This window comes from Thunnus albacares, chromosome 22 (assembly GCF_914725855.1).
Source record: "Thunnus albacares chromosome 22, fThuAlb1.1, whole genome shotgun sequence".
Classification (NCBI taxonomy): Eukaryota; Metazoa; Chordata; class Actinopteri; order Scombriformes; family Scombridae; genus Thunnus; species Thunnus albacares.
The window spans coordinates 15,486,836-15,510,264 of NC_058127.1; the positions used below are offsets into that span (position 1 = coordinate 15,486,836).

The 23,429-nt window shown below is 37.7% G+C and overlaps 1 protein-coding gene across 5 annotated transcripts in view; it reads right to left on the reverse strand.

Moving 5' to 3' along the window:
* The window catches only part of elavl2 (ELAV like neuron-specific RNA binding protein 2), a 39,918-nt gene that overhangs the window by 11,592 nt on the left and 4,897 nt on the right, over positions 1-23,429 (reverse strand). For 3 of the 5 annotated variants that reach the window (XM_044341351.1, XM_044341353.1, XM_044341350.1), the window contains exons 2-4: positions 12,716-12,806; positions 10,749-10,992; positions 2,170-2,273 (exon numbers count right to left, since the gene is read on the reverse strand). In XM_044341351.1, the coding sequence (XP_044197286.1) occupies positions 2,170-2,273; positions 10,749-10,992; positions 12,716-12,787 (420 nt within the window). In that variant the 5' untranslated portion in view covers positions 12,788-12,806. The remainder of the gene's footprint in view (positions 1-2,169; positions 2,274-10,748; positions 10,993-12,715; positions 12,807-23,429) is intronic. The other 2 variants (XM_044341352.1, XM_044341354.1) reach the window with 2 other exon arrangements.

Below are 23,429 nucleotides of genomic sequence, written 5' to 3' on the forward strand. Positions count from 1 at the left end.
TGCAGCATAAATCAACAGTTGTTCATAAACACAGCCGAGTAATAGAAAACAGAGGGAGGCCAGAGAGTCATCTACCAGGTCCTGTGGATCAATACATCATTACACCCCTGAGTAGTCTTAAATTCATTTTTCTCAGTGTACCATCCCATTTTCACTCATGTAGACATTTATACAACAAACATGCAGGGACCAATACAGTACAGCCTAAGTTTTGAAGCTGATGTACAAGTATGGATTGAGGGTGGTGTCATGGAGGACTAAATGAGAGGGGAAAAAAAAAACATTGCAGAGTCTGCTGTATCTTGAGATTCACTCCATTTGGTGGCTACAAGTTCTTGTGACTTGACTATCAATTACATGAATAACACCACAGCTGTACTTAATTACAGTGTCTGATGTGTTAAATGGTCCTATACCAAGACCCTCTCTGCAATCTTATGCAATGACTATCAAAGAAAGAAAAAAAAAAAAACTTCACTCACTAATTAAACCTCCAGAAAGGATTCCCTTTTGTGCTCTCAAATCGATAAGAACTCCACTTGGTCACCCCACCTCAAAACTCCCTCTATTCCTGCTCTGAAGGAAGGCTGACAAAGTGAACGTGAAAGCTAAGCTCCCTGCCCACAGCAAGGCAACTCCCTCGCCGCTTCTCATCCCTGCCTCCCTCCCAGTCTCACCTTCACACTTCATTTGATGCTAATATTTGCAAAGTATATTCCTCTACCTCACTGGGGTTTATTTGCACTTCTGACAGAGCAGCTAGAGAATTTTGGATGTGCCATATATAAGAAAAGCGTTCCGATGTTCTACTTTCAGAGGTATGAGCTGAGGAAGAGGAGGTAGAAAGGAAAATATGTGTTCCATTTGTTTCATGGGAATGAAGAGGCATGGCTCATAACACGCCACATCTTCCACTGTCAATATACACTCACTGGCCATTTTCTTTAGTACACCTTGCTAGTACCGGACTGAACACCCCTTTTGCCTTCAGTGAGCCTTTGCCAACTATAGCTTCAGTTTCCTGTTCTTAGCTGACAGGAGTGGCACCTGGTGTGGTCTTCTGCTGCTGTAGCTTATCTGCTTCATGGTTTGACATGTTGTGCTCTCACAGATGCTCTTTTGCATACCTCTAGTGTAACAAATGATTATTGGAGTTACTGTTGCCTTCCTATCAGCTTGAACCACTCTAGCTATTCTCCTCTGACCTCTGCTGTCAATTAAGCATTTTCACCTAAAGAACTGCCGCTCACTGGATATTTTCTCATTTTCGGACCATTCTCTGTAAACCCAAGAGATGATTGTGTGTGAAAATCCCAGTAGATCAGCAGTATAGGTCTGAAATACTCAGACAAGCCCGTCTGGCACCGACCTTTCTTCCCCATTCTGATGCTTGGTTTGAACTTCAGCAGATTGTCTTGACCATGTCTATATATCTAAATGCACTGAATTGCTGCCACATGATTAGCTGATTAAATATTTGCGTTAACAAGCAGTTGAACAGGTGTACCTAATAAAGTGGCTGGCAAGTGTAATATTTAAATGTAAAATGCATAAATAATAAAGCATGCAGCTCTTAAATTTGTGCTATTCAAACATGAATTTTCTATCGCAAAATATGATTTTGCCCCCAGACATTTTCTCTAATACCCCTCTGCCCAATGTGAGACAGGGTCTGGCTAGCTCCTTTAACACACACAAAAAACCCCACATCTAATAATATGGCTCCACCATCCACAAAATCTGCCGCACTATATGAAGCAAATGAGTTTTTCCACCAGCACATTGAGTGCTACATTGCCTGATGAATGCTAATGGCAGCCACCTCCCTGTAAAGGCATACAGCAGTGCTACAGCACATGCAACCATAGAAACAGTTCTGCTCTACTTGAGGCCCAGGCAAAGCTGCCTGTGCCCAGATTAACAATAGGCTCCCTTTCCACCCCACATTTCTCTAGCCTCATTATGCTTCGACTCCAACCAAGAGATCTAGACACGAACTGCATATCTTGGATTTTTAACAACTGGTCATGAATGGTAACCAATTTCGGTGAGTTGAATATGATTGATATTGTGTCTGATTAGGTTGCTTAGTTGAGATGAGAAAAAAAATGAACATGTCAATGCAAGTTAGCAATAAAGAAAATATATTTTCTCTGCATGACATCTTACCTTGATGGTTTTGGTCTGAAGTCTCAAGCCATTTAAGGTATTGATGGCTTTTTCTGCATCCTTCGGGTCCACATAATTCACAAATCCATAGCCTAGGCTCTGCCCTGGAATCACAAGACAAGAAAATACACCCAATGTCACATTCACTGCTGAATACAAACACCTGCAATGTATTTCTGTGTATATGTACAAAAATGGCTTTTACAAATTATTGGTAAATGACACCAATGCAATTTTACTCAAAACAAGTGTCATTTAGCACTACAAGGATACATAGATGTTCATCTATATCAATCTTTATTTCTTATCTGGCAGAATACAAAACAAGTCATAAACGCAATCACAACAAACATCTATTTGGCCCAACCCATTGTAAATTCAAAAACCAACTCTTTGATAAATATGTCTTAAATTAAAAATGACAGGCAATTGCTCTGCTTTCACACCAACTCATCTCTGACACTGTGCAGTAGCTGAGGCTCAATGTGTTCCCCTCCCTCCACAGTTTATCTCTAAAATGTACAATAGATTGACACCCACTCTTTATGTGCACAGAGGCAATTCAATTTCCTCCACCCACACTGCTGGGTCTCTCCACAATTCCACTGCCGGTCAAGTTCACCAGCTCAAGCAGCTTCAGCATATTAATACAATACATAAGCAACTTGAATTTTATCTAAAACTTTATACAAGATCAGATGAAGTTAACATTTTAATTTACCCCACTGTTACATATAAGCACAAGATGGATTCAGAGATGAGTAAGAAGAGACATGGCTCTCCATCGCAACACAAGCGTGTGTGATGGAGAATCCACAGTAGAGGTCTATACTTGTTCAGTTTACAACTAGAGATGAAATGATTAGTCAACTAATTGATTTGTTGATTGTTAGAAAATTAATCAGCAACTATTTTGATCACTGATTTATCATTTCAGGCATTTCAAGGAAAAAAAAAAGCATTTTTTGTTATACATGATAGTAAACTGGATATATTTTGGTTTCAGACTGATTGTCAGACAAAATACACAATTTGAATATGTCAATTTGGGCTCTCAGAGATTATAACTTACATCATTACCAAACTGACAAACATCTTTTTTATTAGACTCGCTAAATTCAAATAGCTTTTTTTTTTCTTAGACACTGATAAAATAAACTAATTTCATATATAGTTAGTTAAATGTGGATAAAAATAAGAACACATTGACGAATTAGCAAGGAAAATGAAAAAACTGACATGCAACTATCAAATTTTGCTGGCAGCACTGGTATCAACTTAGCTTTCCTGTAAATCTTAACGCCCTATATGCATCCATACTGGCTTATCTGGCTTACCACTATGAGTCATTGCTCTCATGGGTTGTTTTGCTGCGATCAAGTGAAGTTCATAAACTTAATTTCACCTTACATCTCAGGGACTGTTATAGCCAGGAGAAAGATGGCGAGCCTTTGAAATGAGCTGGTGATATGACACTTTTACTTAAGCCTGCAGGGCATATTGCCTGCCACACAGTGTTCTACTGTACATGCTGTATGTCGGCATGCTACAACCTTACATAGGAATATCTTCTTATGGAATGTCTAAATATCTGCTACAGTAGGTTCATTGTTATTGGGAATCCTTAAACATGTTCCTATAGAGAATAACTTGCTCTCACTTTGAGCTGTCATTAAGGAGTAGAGGAGACATGCTGAGATGCTCTTTCAAAACAGAGGACTGCACCCAGCTTTCAGTAGAAGACGAGTGCTGCCCATAGTGGGAGGAAAATGACACAAAGACTAAGCAGCAGCAGCAGCCAAGGCGAGAACATTTAAAGCAAAGAGGAAGCATGCATCTCTCTGGTGATTGCTTAACATCTGATGTAGCACCAGTACACAGATGTAGGCTGGCTTAAATCCATTGCCACAGGGCCAAGGGAGAGACAAAAGCAACACAGTCTGGAGGGAATAGGGTTTTATGTAGTGCTGAAATTGAAATCAGAGCATCATTCCTGAGAAATGACTTGGAGGCTTTGAATAACATTAAAGGCCTAATTTTCCCCCAACTGAGTTTGAAGTCAGTTTTTCCCGCCCCAATTCAAGAATTTACCAGTCAAAAACTACATAAAAATACTAGTTTAACTGCATAATTCCTAATAGAATTCCTGATTAATTATTGATGGGAAATGCTGTTATCAATTCATTAAAAATCCATACTGCAACATGCATATACTAGGGTTGGGCCGATGGACAATGGCCAACAGATTCAGATTTTATTTACTCTAGACCACACACTGTGGTATAAACAAAGCAAAGCAGCAGTACAAAAATAAACAACCAGAACAGATCTATAGCATGGACTACGTCACCTCGAGAGGCAGAACATTACTCAAAAATGCACCTACTTTACATACTATCCTCACTTATCTGTCTGTAATAATAATCTAAGTTTAAACATAGATGGATGGTTTACAGAATATTTTGGCAGATACTACTTTCTATTCTCAATGATACTTGTCTTTTTACATTAAAACAAAACATGATATTCATCCCCCAGACAGTGGTCATTACATAAATTACAAAACCTTTTATTCTTTTCCAGACCTTTGTATCTTCCTGTTATTTTAGGAATTCTGCTATTAGAAACTTAGACATCACAAATAGCCTGGCTATACCTCCTGTTTTCACAAAGTAGATACTTATAAATAAAATTTTAAAGTTCTGTGATTTACAATATAAATCACATGATCATGAAAACAGATCTTTTAACCTCTGCTCAACTGCTAGCTTCAGCTGTTTGATATTATCACCATGGTGATACATACTTTCCAGTAATATATAAATTAAACAAACATTTATTCATTGCCCGGGTGAGCTTTGTTTCCTTCCCCTTCAACAAACCAGGTAACCAATAATTCTCTTTTTAATACCAATACATAGTCACCAATATATCTTCCTAACTCCCCATACATCATATTATTACAAGTTGACATTTTAACTTTTATTGTATATTTGAGGAATTTCAGATGTAACCTTTCTAAAATGGCTGTCTTCTCAAACCCCAAACCTCGCATACACACAACAATAACTGGTGTCACAAACCTATCAAAAAGCTCTAGTGTAATATCCATTGGTGAATCAAACTTCCTACACATTAAAGCAAACATAGCTCTAGAGGCCTGTTTACAAAGTTCCTTGATAACATCTTTAAATGAACCATTGTAATTAAAGTCAACCACTGAGCCCTCTACCATCGTAAAATTGTGATTGAAAAGCCTTCCTCCCCCACCGGGCCTATACCAAGACCGGGGCGCACCCTGCCACACACACACACACCAAATCAGATCGCCACTGATGCCAGTCCAGATCAAATCTGCATGCCACACAGTAAATTACACCAAGCAGAGATTGACAATACCCATAGACACTGGAATTACAAAAAGACAAAAAAATAATGTAATTCCAGTGTCTTTGAAAAACATGAAGCAAAGTGCTACAAATAATTTCTAATCATAATATTGTTATTAACCCTTTTTTTCACTATGTCTCGCCCTGCACATTTAACTAAGAATACTGTTTAGAAAAATATCAATGAATTATTAATATTATAATGACTAGGGGAAACTTGCTGATTCATTGCCACATCTTGGCTGTTTAAATTCCAATTTTCCTACATTGTATTTGAAGCCGCCCCAGCTTAGAGTAATTACCTGGCCAGTCTTCAGCAACCTCAAATAATTCATTACTTTTTTCAGATTAGGTAAAGGCCATAAAAGACAATAAAATATGACTATAATATGAAATAAAACAGTTGTTTCCAATTTAGAAAAAAAAAACAAAAAAACTGAAGTGCACACTTTGTAGGCTAAAACTCAGGATTTCCATTTTATATTCAAAGAGTTTGGTTAACACAATTTAACAGTCAAGATTTTGCTGTGCAGAACGAATTATGCAATTATTTTAAACGAATAATACACAAAATTCAAAATTATTTAAATGGGTCTGGTTAAATTAGATTAAATGGGCTACACCAATGCTTTTAGATACTTGCTTCATGGTTTTACTATGATAGTCAGTCTCTCAAACTCAAAACAATTTACGTATCCAACATACATATAAATAGTATAACAAAAAGAAAGGAGTTGCCGCCCCTAAGATGACCCTCTCCCCCCAAACAATAATATAATCTTCTATCATGATATTTCACTGTGGACATCTTCATATGCCAGTTCAGTATATATCGTCCAACCCTAGAATATACTGTAAATACCTAAATAAAACTATTACTAACCATGGCTCAATCACCACATCACGATAACGGGCACTCTGCAACTTTACCAACTCCGTCAGAACTAGCACTGGAACCATAAAACCTGTTATCTGTTTTGTTTTTCCCAAACACACACAAGCTTGAATTAGTTTATGTCAGAGCTGTTTATACATTTACCTAAAAAGAAATTTGCCTTCCTTTAGTGCCTGGTTTGACAAGTATCTGCTGCCAACCTGACAGCTAAGAACTCACCCTTTCCAGCTGGCTACATTTGTATTTCTTTAATAAAAAGGCAATTTGTTTTTATGCAATTTGTTTTAATTACTCCAAATCAGATCACCACTGATGCTAAGAGCTCTTGGAAGTGTGCCGTGAACAGACCCCATCTACACACTTTGTTTCACTTAAGATGCTGGTGCAACTGTCAGACCTACTCCATTATCACAGAACCTCCCATTCTGAAAACAAACAGACTGTAATTCTATACTCTACATTTCTTGCTTATGTATAAGGTGTACATGCAGGTGTATGCTAGAAATTAACAAGACAATCAAGTTTAACAGATTTGTACAACTTTACATCGTTCAAATACAAGATTAACATGACTGCAATGCCATTCATGGACCTAAACACCAGTTCAAGACAGAGCAAGCCACAAACTACTGACAAACACTATACCAAGTATGGTAAACATGTAAACATTCTTTGTTAATGTTACTGCAAACAATATTTGCAGAAACATCCCTTTGCTTGAAAAGGAAAAGACGCTAATGTGTGGTCGCATACTGTGTGGTGTGAAGTCAGGATTTTAATAGCTGTGGGAACTTAAAAACACACTAAAGGGAATATGACTTTTATTTGCTATACTGTCCTTACGGTAGGGGTGTGAATCGTTGGGAATATCATGATTTGATTCTGATTCTTGGTGTATGAATTGATTCGGAATCGATTCAAAACCCGTTCTAAATTGAATGAACAGAAAAAGGGGCACTAATTTAAGTCTATAACTCCAGCACACTGTGTGCCAAACCATTCACCAGTGTCATTAGTCCACTGAAATGTAATATAAAACATACCTGGCAGTTATAAATGGTCTGCAGCTTTTTGATTTTAAAAAGTTAACTGCATTAATTAATTAATTAATTAGAAAGCATCTGACAAGTCTTCTGCCTGTATGAGATTAACAAAATGAAAGTAATTTATTGACCAGCATCACTGGTTAAATGACTTTTGTAAAAACAGAAGTTGGCGTGTTCGCTCTGCAGTAAGAGGAAGGAGAGTGTTCTGCTGTGTTGGTATTAATGTTATGTCTCCAGTAGACGAGAGCAGCTTCTCTGCTGCACTGTCAACCCCGTGGAAAGCCATCGTTGTCAAAAGATGCTGAACGGGTGCAGGGTTTCTGAAGTGAAACAGACTGAGCACAGAGTTATTTTCTTCACCCCAGAGTTGTTTAAGTTGTTTAAGTGCTGGAGCAGTCGGTCAGCACGTCTCATTTGTTACTGCGGGTCATTTGTTACTCATTTGTGACTTTGCGGCTCTGCTCCACTAACGTCAGTCTTTGAGTGATGACGTAATTATTCACAATATACTTCACATTCATCTCCCAAAGGTAATTATCGAGTCATTAAATCAAAAAATGCACCCAAACACTGCCTTTTTTAAAAGATGAACTACAAGATAACTCTAGCATGTGCACGCTAGAGACTGGCCAGGTGCTGCACTGCCCTCACAGTTGAGTTCTGCCTTTTGACTCCATCAACATCACGTTATTAACTAACATTTAGAAAACTGATTTTTGACATTTGTGAATCAATTCTGAATCGCAGAAGATAAGAATTGCGATTCTCCATTTCTACCATCCTGGGCTGGGCCAAAACCATTTTTAAAATATTCTGACCCCCCCCCCCATTTGAGGTTGATGACCAGAAGACTATTTAGACTCCTAAAAAGGTAAGACTGCAAACAGTTGTGCGAGTAAGTTATTGTAACTGTATGCTTCTGTTCACCACTGCAGCACTGCATGTGGACAAAAACATTACTTATTTAGAAATCTCAGATTTCCACATTATTGATATTTTAATGTAACATTAAGACAATTTGTGCAGGTGATTCAGAGTTAGAACATACACATTTACTATATAAAACTATTTTGTATTGACTTGTTAATTGACTTGTGCCAATAATCTAACCAACATTAAAGCAGAGCAAATCTACAAGGTGAAGTAGATTAGGCCTATTTAGCTCTCAAGCTCTGAATGAACATTTTCACTCTTTAATGCCCACTTATGTAAGAAAACATGCATGCAGCATCACAGTGGAACACACCCTCTGGCAAAATCAGTCTGCATCTATTGCTTTTTTTGTCATCTACAAGATCAAACTAAAAATTTGAGTGGTCAGCAAAGTTACAGAAAATTGTTTTCTTGCTCAAACCATACAAATGTTTAGTTATTTGACAGTATTTGAATATACATTTATACTGCCCCACTTCATGGTGGCATCTAGCATCACCTCAAGTCCTTTTCACTCAAGGGGAGGCTGATTTCAAACAACTTGTTTCATTTTGCTCCTTGCACTTAAATTACTTGGAGTGCTATGTTCACACTTGCTCCACTAAATATGCAACCTATCAAGCATGTTTATGTTCAATCACCCAAGCAGACTGTGCTCAACAGTGATTTTAAACGAGGATCACTTGTCATTCAGCTCAACCCATTTCACACATTAACAATCAAATGCATTTCTTGTATGCATGGCTACACAAGGGCATTTATTCCATGCAAGACTGAACACTTGACAATTTTCATCATCACTGCATGCCAAAAGTCTAAATTCAGAAAATACATTATGAGAGCCCCCACTTCTTCCATCCACACAAACACACCAACACTCTGCTTGTGGTCTTCCTCTTGCCGCCATTTGTTTCCACTGACATGAAATATGAAAGCATTCTGAGCACTTAACTTTAGAAGTTTGTTATTGTAAATGCCCATATAATAGAAGTGCTTCTTTATAGAAAGATTAATAGAAGACCACATAAAAGAAACTATGTATGTATGTGTGAAGAAACTATTTAACTAAACACGCTGAGAGCATTTGATGACATTTTTAAGAGCTGAGAAAGCCATTTGTAGCTGCAGAAAACAGTACTGACCATACAAAGAAAGACTTGTGAATACTGGTCAGCTATACATAAGCATTGTAAAATATTAAACCTTATTAATATTTAAAAGACAGATGTGGCTGGGTGCACATCTTCCATGTTAATTTAATGAAGGCAACTACCTGGGAGTCTCAGAATAACAATAATGGATAATTGTTTTTATAAAAAGTGCTCGTGCTCCTCAGTAAGAGCCCCTTGGCCTCAAGCCTCATTTCAATGGAAAGATATGTTCACTCAGCTAAACCTGTTTATGTTTCAGCATCAAATGCAAGTGAAACAGATGTGTGTATACATCCTTAAAAAGACGCTTGTGTGCCTGACTATTGGACTGCGTTATGAGAAGCAGATGGAAGAAGGTCTTGGTAACCTTGACCAAGACTGCAAGCAGCAAGAATCCAGCAGCCTCAGCCATTATCTAGCTGCTCATGTCATGAAGACCATGTCAGCGTGTGCCTCTGCACTCCCATTAAGACAATTTTGCATTTGCAAGTCTTATACCTGCCCAAACATAAGGAATGTAACTGTCCAATTTAAATTTGAATGACCCTTACAATTCTTGCAGTAAAGAACCAACGAAACACACTCTTCGAGAAGGGAGCCGTATTTCATTGTATCTGTTTCAATGTCATTTTAGAAATGCCATTTTGCTAGTGGCACTAGTATCATCCTACCTTTTAGAGTAGTTTATATGGCAATTAAAGTCCTTACGTTGCTGCTTGGTAGGATTTCTAAATCGGCACAATATTAAGATGGTGCCCAGTATTTTCCATAATGAGATGCAGAATGATTGGCTGACTTTCAAAATGCAGGGCTCGGCATTTATTGGGGGTAAAAAAGGTCCATAATTTATGATCCTGGATGTCAAATATACAAAGTGGAAATCATATGCTGTGCATGCATAAATAGAAAAGCTTCTGACATGGATTGCATGGATACACTGCTACCAGGGCCCAACTGATACTATATCTGGGCTTAAGTTTAATGTTAAAAGATTTAGTGTTTCATTGCTTCATCTAATTTTACTTTAAATTTTGAAATATTGTTATTTTGCGCCAATATATTGACAAAATGTATGTACATAAGAGATGCCAATAAATGCAGGAATCAGTGTATCTGTTGGGCCCAAGCCATTAAACAGCCATAGCAATACTAACAGATGTGTTACCTGTTATTTTGTCTCGAACTAGTTTACAGGACTCAATTTCTCCGATGCTTCCAAACAAACTCTTCAGCTCCTCTTGGGTCATGTTCTGAGGCAGATAGTTGACTATCAAGTTAGTTTTACTGTCCTCTATGCTCCCTGACTCTACAGGTGAAGAGCAGTTGTTTGAGATTGTTGAAGGACCGTTGCTTGTGTTGTTGCAAGTTGGCCCATTGGACAGCTGTGTTTCCATGGCAGCAATTACCTGCTAAAGAGACAAAAAAAAATTAAGTCAAAACCACATAAACAATCAAAAGCATTGAATGGCAGACAGTTAAAAAAGGACGCTCTTCACACATTAAAACATTGTTTTGTTAGCATTCAAACTATTGGTGGTTTTTTAGTTAAACTAATTTGAAATTTCTTTCAACCTCAACACAAAATCATCAAAGTAACTAAGTTACGTTCAGACCATATCACTCTCATTCTTGCAACGCTACCATGGCTACCTGTTAGGTACAGAATTGATTTTAAACTCAGTTCATAGATTTACTCGCACCCTATGAGTCTAGCTGCTGCCTGCTCTCCTCAGGTAGGACCCTCCTAACTGTTCCCACAGCCTGCCTTGTTACAAAAGGAAACTGGACGTTTTTCATTAGGGCCCCACAGCTGTGAACTCCCTACCTGTGTGACTTAGGTTAGTAAACTCAGTGCCCTCTTTCAAAATCACTTCTCAAAAACTTACTTCTACAGGAAGGCTTTTTTATTATTATTATTATTATTATAAATCTGTCAAGTTTCTATCCCTCTTTTGTCATTTATTTCACTTGTTTTTAATTATACGCTTTGTCTCATCAGGTCTTATTATTTATGCTTTTTGTTGTTTTTATCCTGACTGTCTGTACCATTTTATCTTGTTCTGTAAATCACCTTGTAACTGTTTTGAAAAGTGCTATACATATTTATTTATATTATCATTATCATTATTATTATTATGTTGCAGGAAACATTTGTGTGTGGACTTTTTTTTACTGCATATTTAACTGTACATTACTTCCTATATTAAGATCATTTAGTCTTTGGAAAAAAGTAACAGCTATGATGTTCTAAATATTATCCACCTCAGAACTGGGTGGTGTAGGGTTTTCTATAATTTAAATGTATGCCTTTAGCATAAATATCTGGCCAAATGGAAAATATTAAATCTGACATTGCTACGGCAGGTGAGGAAAGAAAAAAGTCGAAGAGAAAAAAAAAAGGCTACACACTGAATTCCCTCTCTGTTATACATGATGCTAGCTTTTTTCCCTGGGCAAACAGATGCAATTTTCTACTGATTACTTTGTCAATGACGGTCTATTAATCTGTCAGAATCTCAACAATTGATAAAGCAACAATTAAGTTGGTAAGTGGCATGTTTAAACATATTTTTGAAAGTTAAAAAGTGGCAACCAAAGTGAAACATTTCATTCAACAAATCAACTAGATATGCACGGCCTATAGCAGCACCAAATTGCAGCCATCATCGGACAACAGACCTTGAGCAATGTGGTAATCAGTTTGTATGCAAAATCCTACATGTTAGGCAGGCAGCAACAAGTTAATGTATGAAGAGTCATCCTTTGTTAACAGATTCACCATGTGCAGAAAGCAGATCAGTGCAGTCACACCACTATGCATATTATTCTTAAGCAATCATATTTTGACTAATTTGTGCACAGAGGCCATAGAGCCACAATTTACAAAAATGATTCTATGACATAAACAGAGTAGCACACAGGTTTAGACCATACCAATACAGTCAAACATTTACCAACTTGGGAGCTTTTCATACACAAAACCCCCAAAAAGTGCCTGAGTTCCAAATTGAGCATGTGATTAATTTGATTTGAACATTATGACTGAGAGCTAATGTCATTGGTATGGCCTGAGCACTGAGACAAAAAGCAAGCCTTCTGGCCAAATGATTTCAAATAAGAAGTGCCACAGACCCCAGTCCAAGGCTCAGGCGCCCACGAACCACTTCTAAGCAGAGAAGCCACATCGCACAGTCTGACTGCCATGTTAGTTTGGAGTTGCCGTCTGAAAATGTGGACACAAAAAGTACTTCATGTTAGATCAACAAGAACAAAAGCAACAGTCAGAGGTGATCACATGTAATTGTTGGGGGGAAGAGAAGGAGGCTATATTTTTTTGAACCGGCTGCCCATGCACATCGGCTTAAAGCAGGGAGAAGCAAAAGGCAATGTTTCACTGAGTCACAATTCATCTTCAGTAAGAAGCTAACAGCAGAACCAAGAAGTGTGGTGTTCAGTCAAGAGAGAAACCTGGCCACAACAACAGGGACGATAAGCATGAGGAATGGCAATTAGTAAAATGGATGGGAGTGCTGCACAAAGATGCTCCCTGAAATTGGAAAGCACAATCAATTGGTCTGCTCACATTGCTCACATCCAGCAATAGAGCTGATGCTCACATTACGCTGACACATTCTGCATTTGTTAACCAGTCTTTAGCAAACACGCAGACCACTAAATCTGCAAACCCTCAAACATCCGCAATTCTTAACACAGGCATACTTTTAAAACAAACCACTGACAACTAGTTCAAATCAAAGCGATATGAGAAGCCAGAGATGACCAATAAACAGTGTAAATGTACAGTATTAGTCAAGAAAATCAAAACTAAGACTTACAACTGACATATAACAATAGTATAAAAAAGCCACGGCGGGTCAATATCTATCAAATTATACTGCTATACTCTAGAGCAGAGGTGCCAAACTCAATTTCATCCCAGGCCACATCAGCATTATGATTGCCCTAAAATGGCCAGTTGTAAATATATAAATGTAAAGACTATATAAATGTATTTACTTATTACCATATCATATTTGATTATTATGATATTTATTAATAATAACTAGCTCTGAAAGCAGAATTCTAGAATTCAACAAGTAGTATACAACTCATTAAGAAAAAAAATGAAATACACAAAGTAGTATACCGTTATGTAACAAAGTCAAAATAAAGGTTGATTCAGTTTGTGTAGCCTACATTGTATTTATTTTTTTATTTTTGTGTTTTTGGGATAGTTTTGTTCAAAGCAGGCATGTTTGTTGTCATGATTGCGTTTTGCGTATCCACTCTTCATTACGGCCACTGTTTGGCTGCAATTCAAGCACAATGGTCTCATACTTCCCTCAGGTAAAATGAACCTGTATTTCTCAGTCCAGTGTTTTTCATTGTCAACCTCTTTTTTTTTCCAGCTAGTTTTCAACAAGACATTTTATTTTATCAACTAGGGCTCCCACATTCCTCAACAAGCTCGTTAACTGCGGGGACTAGTGGCAGCTGAATGATGACAGCTGAGGTGATGTGATAGTGATGTGTCTCTCAAAAGCGGTCCAGGTCAGGTTGTAGTTGCTCAAAATCAAATTCAGTTTAGAGCTGGTAATTCCTGAACACACCTGAGATGACATATACCCACACATTTATACATGTACATACCAAACACACGTTGCGCATTATATTCTTTGCAAGCTCCCGTGGGCCACATAAAATGAGGTGCTGTGCCGGATCCAGCCTCGAGGTTGACACATGCTGTAGAGCAAACCATGGCAATTTGTGGGGAAATCTCACTATAAATCATTCACCACAAGCTAAACGACCACTTCACCATGTTTACATTACTAAACAAACAATTAAAGCACATTTGTTATACTGGCTTTAAAATAGGAATGTACAAAATTGATCAGATTCCTTGGAGAAAATATACTGATTTGAATTGCCCACTTCAAAAGGGTTTTCCCTCCTTAACATCCAGAGAAATTTTTTATGCACTCACCACCTCTGCTAACCATTTCCCTGGGCCAAACACATGCATGTGGATCTTTTTTGAAATGTTAATGTCTAACCTATATAATATCCATTACAGCAATGCCACCATATTCAACTTGTCAGGCAAAACAAAAAGGCAGGTGCAATATAAATATTACCGCACAATTGTTCATGTTCCACACTGACTAAAGAGAGTGGGGTTTTTATTTTTTCCCCATTCCCAGACTGTGGCCCAAGACAAACACGTCTCTCTACTTTTCCTATATGGATATTATGTTTAGATTCCATCTGCGTCATATGTTGATACACTTAAGTTATAATGACGATCTACACACAGACTACAAACAATTTTAAGGCTGCAATCTTTTCAAAAAATTATGAAGTTGCTCTTTGTTTTTTTCATATCCAGTGACAATGTCAGCTCAACAGCATGACACAAATGCAAATAGATTTCCTCTCCTCAAGTCATGAAAACAGCATTGCAATTGTCAGATGGAAAGGTATAACCTAATATACTCGATCAATATTTCTTAGTCGAGAGAATTTCAAACCATGGTCAATGGGCAATTTTTAGTGTTTCACCTTACTCGGCCATACAGAGGGATGTTGTATGGATTAAAAACATTTAAATTTTACTAAAAGAAACACTAATTTTTTTCAAAAAGCCAGGATGAAGAAATATTGAATTCTTTATGCCATCTTGATTACACTGCTTTACGTCTAAAATAAATCAGCCACCGCAAAAAGACTATCCATACGCACATGTAAATAAAGATATTTACATGTGTGTAACTACATATTACAGCTTTCACACATCCTCCCTCTGACATTTCCCTCCTACGCCCTTTGCGCATTCAGTAAAAGACTTTTGTCCTAACAGTATTTTTTTTTGTCCTGATGGCATTTTGAACTGTGACTAAATAAAGTCAATACAGCTGTCCTGACTGAAGAGGACCACCTTTTATTTAAGACATTTGTTCATTTACTGATTTTCACAGTCTGTTAACTGTGTCGCAACACATAGTTCAGCTGTCACCTTCAGACACAGTGATTCGCTATTCCACACATGATCATATACATACTGTAAATTCATGTGAGAACTCACACATTGCAGCAAACAGCTCGTGTCAGTCGGATCAAACAGCTGTAGATCTGCTCTGGACTCTTACACGATTAGAAAAATAATTACAACCTCAGCTTATCCAAGTGTGAAAAACTGGAGGTGTACTGTGATTGTGTGTGATTAGAGTCCACTGTGATAGCTTGACTAAAAATGACAATGCACTTAATGGTGTTATTTATCTCGATTTCTTTCTGCTCTGACAGCCTATCAGCATGTATCTTGGTGCACAGAACAAAGCTTGTCAGTAGTGAGAGTAAATGTGTTTTTGCCTTGTGATCGTATAGTGCACCAATCAGGATTGTAAAAAGCCAAATGGTTTGTGTTGAACATCATATGCTGTCAATAGTCATGTTAATTATTGTACGTTCTCTCAAAAGTGTCCAATAATTGTAAACAAAATTGTTAAGAAAATGAAAATTTTGATTCCAAATAATCAAGAATGATATGGTAAATTCCGTTTCTGTCTATCCTCATTTAGTGCACTGCAGTATTTGGAAGTCTGGATGGCTGTTGCAAAACATCTAAGCACATAATTTAGCCATAAATACACTGCAAACTGGTGTAAAACATCTTCACCCCAGGCAGTCAGACCAAGGGCCTAATCTGCATTAAAGATGGGTCAACTACACATTACATTCTACTATTTTCTAAGAGATACAATTTCAGGAGGTTATGTTCTTTTCACCAGTCTAATCTGAAAGCGCATGTTGACCATCAATTGACAACCCTACCACTACCTGACTGAAGCCATCTTGTCCTCTCGTAGCGCATATGAAACCAGCATCAAGAGTGGCCTTATTTGGGGTTTTTATGGACACCAAAATAAACTTTCTTTAATCCATAATACACTGTAGAATCTACAGTTTGACAGGACCACACTGGACTCAAACAATACTGTAGTTGAATCCTCATAACTGTATCCTCAGTAACATCCCATGTCACGGTCAATATGTTCACCTGATCTGCTACATATCTGTGTTGGCAGATATGAGGCAGATCAGAAGGCATGTGTAAAATGGCATAATGCACAAATTCTTCAGCGCACATAAAAATACACTATAGCAGTAGGGTGGTGCAATATGACGATATACATCGTGTGATTAAAAAAAAAAGTGTTGTTTTATAGTATGTTCTATCGTTTATTTACTTGCAAAGCTTTTATTGCACTTACAGTAACAAAACGAGACGCAACCAAGGACCAACTATTTATTAATTGAATTAAAATGTGCTATTTAGGGATACTGTTATCAGGATATTAAATGACCTGTATCGGGATATGAGATATTAGTCACATCGCCCAGCCCTATATAGCAGCATCATTTAACAGTGATCAAACTTAAGGATAAGATTTGCTGTTTTTCTGTTTCTAACAGTTAATTGTTTATTCAGATCAGTCTGGGATGTGGGAAGGACATCTTTATTTTCAATATGGTATATTGTAAACAATTAAAACAATAATTATTAATTGTGAGTCTTACAGAGTAGTCCATGAGAAACTGTTGTATTGAATCTACTAGTTAAATGCAAAGTTTGGTTTTGGTTGAATTATGAGGATGACATAAGTCAATCTATAACCTCTACCGTGAGTTGTGTATAAGTTGAACATTTAAGCAACCATGGCTTGCAGTTTGGTAAGTGGTCATAAGGACTTCTATTCATGTTCCTCTGTTTTTATGAAATATATCCATTACTGACATCACTACTTTCAGTGATGTGCTTCAGAGGAACTGCACTGCTAATGTTGCAGTGCACAAGTGCAAATACATGAGTCATTTGATTGCCTGGCATGTCTCTAAACCAAGATCAAAACCCACTGACAACATAACCCAAGCAAAAATGGAAAACTACAGCCATACAGCAAACAGCTTCAACACACATGACCTATTACCACAGATAAGTTTCCACTAGAAGAGACAATAACCCCACCAGAGTGTCCATCATTGTCATAGGGAAGATAAAATGGAAAATATAATGGCATCACTCAAAATCCGACAGTCCATTATCCAGGGCCAGTAAGACGTTTACTGTTCAGCATGCTGGCCAGCATTAGGTTAAACTGGTCCAATGAAAGCAAGCTTCTGCGATGACTACAGCTGCCTGTTTTTACATATTTTTTTACCATCCTTTTTAATTTATCTGGCTTTTCTGCACTCTGTAGCTCATATTTTGAAAAGCACTCAAGATATTACCAGAATTAACAGTAGTGGTAAGCATTAAAGTCTCATCTATGCCTCTAGACATGGCAAATTTCTCTGAACTGTGGTCCTTATAACCACTAACCTCCCTGCTGTCACTGCTAATTCCTCCGATACACATGGTGTCACTAGCCACTTCTTTTCACCAGCCAGCCAGGAGCTTTACCGGAAGGGCCTTAACACATGCTGTGCTTCAAATATTCAAATGAGCTTCCCTAATCTCACATGGCATATGAGCAATGAGTATATCTTAGTTGGGGTGTGTTCTGTTACTCCTAACTCCTGGTTGACAAAAAATAGTCTACATAAGGACTTTTGCAGCATACGTATTAAATACTGCATGATAAATGGTAAAAACAGCAGCAAAGGCAGTAAACTGGTTAAACAAAGAGCTGCAAAGTACATAGTGCAGTTCTCAAACCTCCAACATGTCAAGGTATTAAACACCACCTTTTACTGCAGTGAAACAATATCAAATTGTAAACCATCATCAGGTGATACCTAGAAAGCTAACAATTTAATATTTCTATGAAACGATTGTGTGCAATGTTAGAATCAATAAGCAATTGCTTTATGACAACACAGGATTGACAAGAATTTTGCATCGATATGATTAAGTAGTTTGATTTGTCAAGTGTTTAATTTGCCAGATTAGAAAAAAAAGATTTTGTGGCTGGTTATTTTATCCATTAAAAGTTTCTCAATCGACTGGTCTATAAAATCATCATCCAAGGTGATGTTATCAAATGTCTTATTTTGTCCAAAGAACCATCCAAAACAAATTTACTGTAATGTAAGATGAGGAAAAGTAGTTCTCAAATCTGAGAACCTGAAAATCATCATATGAAGAAAAAAAAAAAAAAAAAGACTTGCCGATTAATCAATGAATCGACAAATTGTTGCAGCTGGAATCAACACCATGAACTAAAATGACATGATAGATTACTTCATCTGTATTGTCCACTATTCTCTAAAATGGAATACAACAACAGGACTTTCCACAAGGATATGGAGTAGCCAGCTGGGAGGGTCCGAGGTCATGTAAATAATTGTAAAGAAGAATTAGGCTTCTTGTGCGTTTTAGCCCACACAGTCTGTAAATAACTAAATATTTTAAACCACGCCTATTCTTGACTGATCAGAACTTTTCTAATTAAAAATCATTAGACCTTATTATTATTTATTGACACCTTCACTGTAAGGTTTATCAAGACATGCCACAATGATGTTGTGTTTTTCTACCAACAAATGAATTCTTATTCAATGAAAATAAACAAGGTTATTTTAAGGGGGGGACGTGTTTTTAATCCCATTTCTTATCTAGCCTATGTATTAGTTTTAAATTATATTATTTATAAACTAAACCTATGCCAAAGATAACTACAATAACAAAACATGTCAATCACTGGACTGAAATCATGTGAATCTGCTGAATCAACTCAACTTCTAGTCGTCTTCATTTTCATCTTCACTATCATCCTGAGTGTGAGGCTGAGGCACAGCCTACATCTCCCTCATATGACAGGCCTGTAACTTTGACAACATTGCTTGTTTTAGTGTGTGTTTAATATGTGTCTTAGAGATAGCTCTGCTGTAAAAAGCGCAATGTAAATAAAAAGATAATTATTTCATGCATTCATTCATTGAGCCCATAAACGTGTGGCGTATATAGAGAATGCAGCGCTTTCAGTGTACTTAAATATTTACTGTGCAATCAAGTAGCTGCCACCAGTGTTTTCCGAAGTAACCCGTCTAATGAGGATGTCCCCTGTCTGTGCAATCAATGCAATTCTTAATGTGTTTTGTCATCAATTATTTTGCTAATATTTGTCAAACAATGAAGATGACTCTCTGCTCTCTACTCGGCAGGACAACCTCTCAGCTGAGCGCGCACACACGCTCACACACATTTATGTAGAGTATGTGGGGCCAGGATTGATAGACATATCAAAAATCAGAAATTAAAATAATAAAGTAGCCAACTGGACTTAAATGAGTAGTCAGCTGTTTGGCCGGCAGCTGCCGCTTATGGAAAGCTCCAAGGATGATAAATTCATCTTCAATTAATCATAAACGTCTCCTCTGTAAGCTGTAACCTTTGGTTACTAAGGTTGTGTAAAACTTGATCAATACAGAGAATGTTGATATAGTAATACATGGTGTATGGACTTGCATGTTAACCTGTTCACCTCTGTATATTCCTCTTATGGCAGATACGGACTGGTTGGCTCCAGGTGATGATATACTACAACAGACACACAGTTATTAGCGTATCTTGTAATAAACAGTGTACTGGTATGCTAGGTTTCATAACTATTGTTTTTTGCTTTCTGAGAACCAATCTGAGAAATGTGAATACTTAAATATGGTTTTTACAGTGTGTTTAAATTTTATGCATTACAGACAAGAATAGGCATGATATGATCCTACATGATAACACTGATTATTATTATTGACATACTTCACAACTGATTTTGCGCAATACACAAGAGCTTCCCCTGAGGGTATTAGTCTTGATATTAATTGTTTGGGGCCACAATTGCTCTTCCATACCATCAGTTTTTTTTCCGAAGTACAAGCAAGTACAGTCAACATCAACACCAAATACACTCACAAGCAGTCCAGTCGCGAAAGGATGGGGGACTTGAACTTCACAGGTCAATCTCACCCTCCCGCTGCTCTTCCCATCTGTTATTTGTCTCAAAGTATGAAACCAGTTGGTGACTGCAAAATATCAGGACTGCTTCCACATGTCAACTTTTTTAGTTTTGTTTACACGACAGAAAGGTCACGAGGATAAACAAACCTCAGTGACATTAAGCCAAAATTTTTCATATGTCAAAAATCACAATTCTAAGCATTTACAGGGTCCACAAGCAGCCTCCCCAACGTGCATGGTAACAGCAGAAAAACAGGCCACAAGAACATATTGTTGATGAAGAAAATGACTTACTTCAATCTCCATTTCATATGTTTCACCTTTTATTCTAAGTACAAAGCACAAACATTGGCTATTGTCCCGCTTGAGATAGTGCCACAAGGCAGAAATATTTCATTAGATAAACACTTGGAAGAGGAAGCTTGGCAAGACGCCTCTCCCCAAAAATTTCAGTCAAGGCTTTCACTGTGTGCAGCCAGCCAGCAGCCTCCTTTTAGTGCAGGCATTTGAGTGCGGAGCATCTTGTTCCCCTAGAGGCCTTGCCTCACAGTTTTCGTCAGAAACCAGCCCCAGATAAGGACCACGAGGTTCTTTTTTTGTTTTCCCATCATTGCTAGGATAAACCCATCCACCTCCACAATTTTACCCCACTGAGCAGACTTCCTTTTAAGACTCATTAAAGTGTAGCGTGTTTAGTTATTAGTACTCTCAGATCCCACTGCCTTCTCACAAGGGGGGGAAAAAAAAAAAGAAAAAGAGGCTCCGCACGCAGTGTTACTATGAATATAGAGATTCCCAATTCAGATAAGGTTAATGCTTTTGGCTTTACACACAAGCTTAAAGTTAGCTATATTCTCACTATGGCAATGTACAAAAAGCATAAGGGACATTCAAGACGAACATCTTCACATGCATGTGGTCCATTATGCTTTTGTTCTGAGCCTTAGCCATGTGTCAGCATTCAACCTCTGAAACTGGTGGTGCTGGCTGCATTTTAGCAGCTCACTGATTGTGCTAATTAACTGCATGGAAAAGTGATCTGAGTGGGTGTTTGGAGGCAAGATTTCACAGCTGATCAAACTCTAAAGAACAGCTGTAAATCAACTCATATGGAATCAATCACAGCCTGATAACATTTCATACCCTGATCCATATCCTGCTCCCTTGTAAAAAAAAAAAAAAAAAAAAAAAAAAAAACTGACCTGATGCACATGTACCTAAGGAGAATACCAAGAATACCAAAGCCTCCTTTAGCTCGAAATTAAATCAATCCAAATGATGTATTTAAGTCACAACTGCCACTTGAGGATACTTAGACTGTCTTTTTTTTCTCCAATTAACGGCAGCTTCAGTAAAGGCCATCAAGCAATTTACTCCAGTTCAGAAACATTAAGTGACAGCCATGCTTATAAATATTGATTTTAAAAAAAAGAGTTTTGTTTCCTTTGAACAATTTCAGCTATAAAAAAAGAGAGGCAACACAAAGTTAAATACACTAAACTCCAGATTAGGTTAGCACTAATGCACAACAATGATGCGCATCTGTCAGCCAGCACCATTAATAGTGGTTTTCATCCCCCCCCCCCCCCCTTCTTGTATTAGCACACCAAGTCATATCTTTAAAGCAAAGCCAGAAATACTTCACAAAATGGTTTGATTAGATTTGGTTATAAAAGGCCCTTTTAGGCATCTGTCATCTTCAGTCAGCCTGGACATTTCAGAGATATTAAAAAAAACACTATACCGCCATTTCCAAGCTAATATTTTTGATTTGATCACAACAAAGATTCAAATACTGCAACAGACAAACATCAGATTGATGAGGGGAAATGCAGTAGAATAAAGTTTGAAGATTTTTTGAAAAAAAGCCAATTTATAGATCTGACTAAGTGTAGAACTTCTTCAACTTGAGCCTGATGCCAACAGTGAGATCAGCATGTACCGATGTGACACTGAGCACTTAAGTGAGGAGGCACGAATCTCTGCTACTAGCTCCTCAGAGGATTAAATTGACCAAGTATGCGTGACAAGCTGCAGAGTGAAGAACTCCAGAGTGCACACACTGACATGCACGGTCTGTCCTTGAAAACTAAAAGCCCACAAGTAACAGTTCAAAATATCCCAGCTGAAAACACAGATGTGACTAGTCTACCCACACACCGAGGTGTACAAAGCAAAGCCAACCGCTAGAACACACAACGCTGTAAAATAGGTCCAAGCTACTTGTGCCCTGCCGAGGTAAAAAGGTGTACTGCTGTGGCCGCGCTTGGATACAAACACTGTCTAATTACCTTTATTAGTGGTGTCGTCTTTATAGGTGTCAGCATCACCCAAATATGAGCATCTTAACTGATTTTTCTTTAATAAAAAATACATAAAATGGGCTTTTCATGTACTGGGTGTCCATGGTGGTTTTAAAATTGGAAGTTCTTACTACTTTTATTACTTCCTGAATTCTGTAACTTTTAAATCGACAACATGGAAACACTGTTGTGCATGTGCTGTCAGGGTGACTCCTGTCTCTTGGATATTGTGTTGCTCAGCCGTCCACACCTAAAATCACTGAACTGTTTCAACATTTTTTGCCCATTTTAGCTTGTCAGTTTTGTTGACTAACAAGACAAACATTTTACGGCTGAGAAAAAAACAATGCATCAACATACATGTACACACACTCTTGATCTTAATACTTTTGATGAAGTTTGGCCTGAAGGTGCCAAGCTACAGTGTGTAGGGTTGAGAGTGGGTTAGTCATGCTGCAGCTCCCTCATGTCAGCCAGAGCCGTCAGAATAATACTGAAAAGTGATGCAATTCTGAGTTATAATTGTCAGTCTTCCTCCAAAAAAGAAGTGCATGATTTCTCACCAACACTTTCGGGAAAAAAAAAA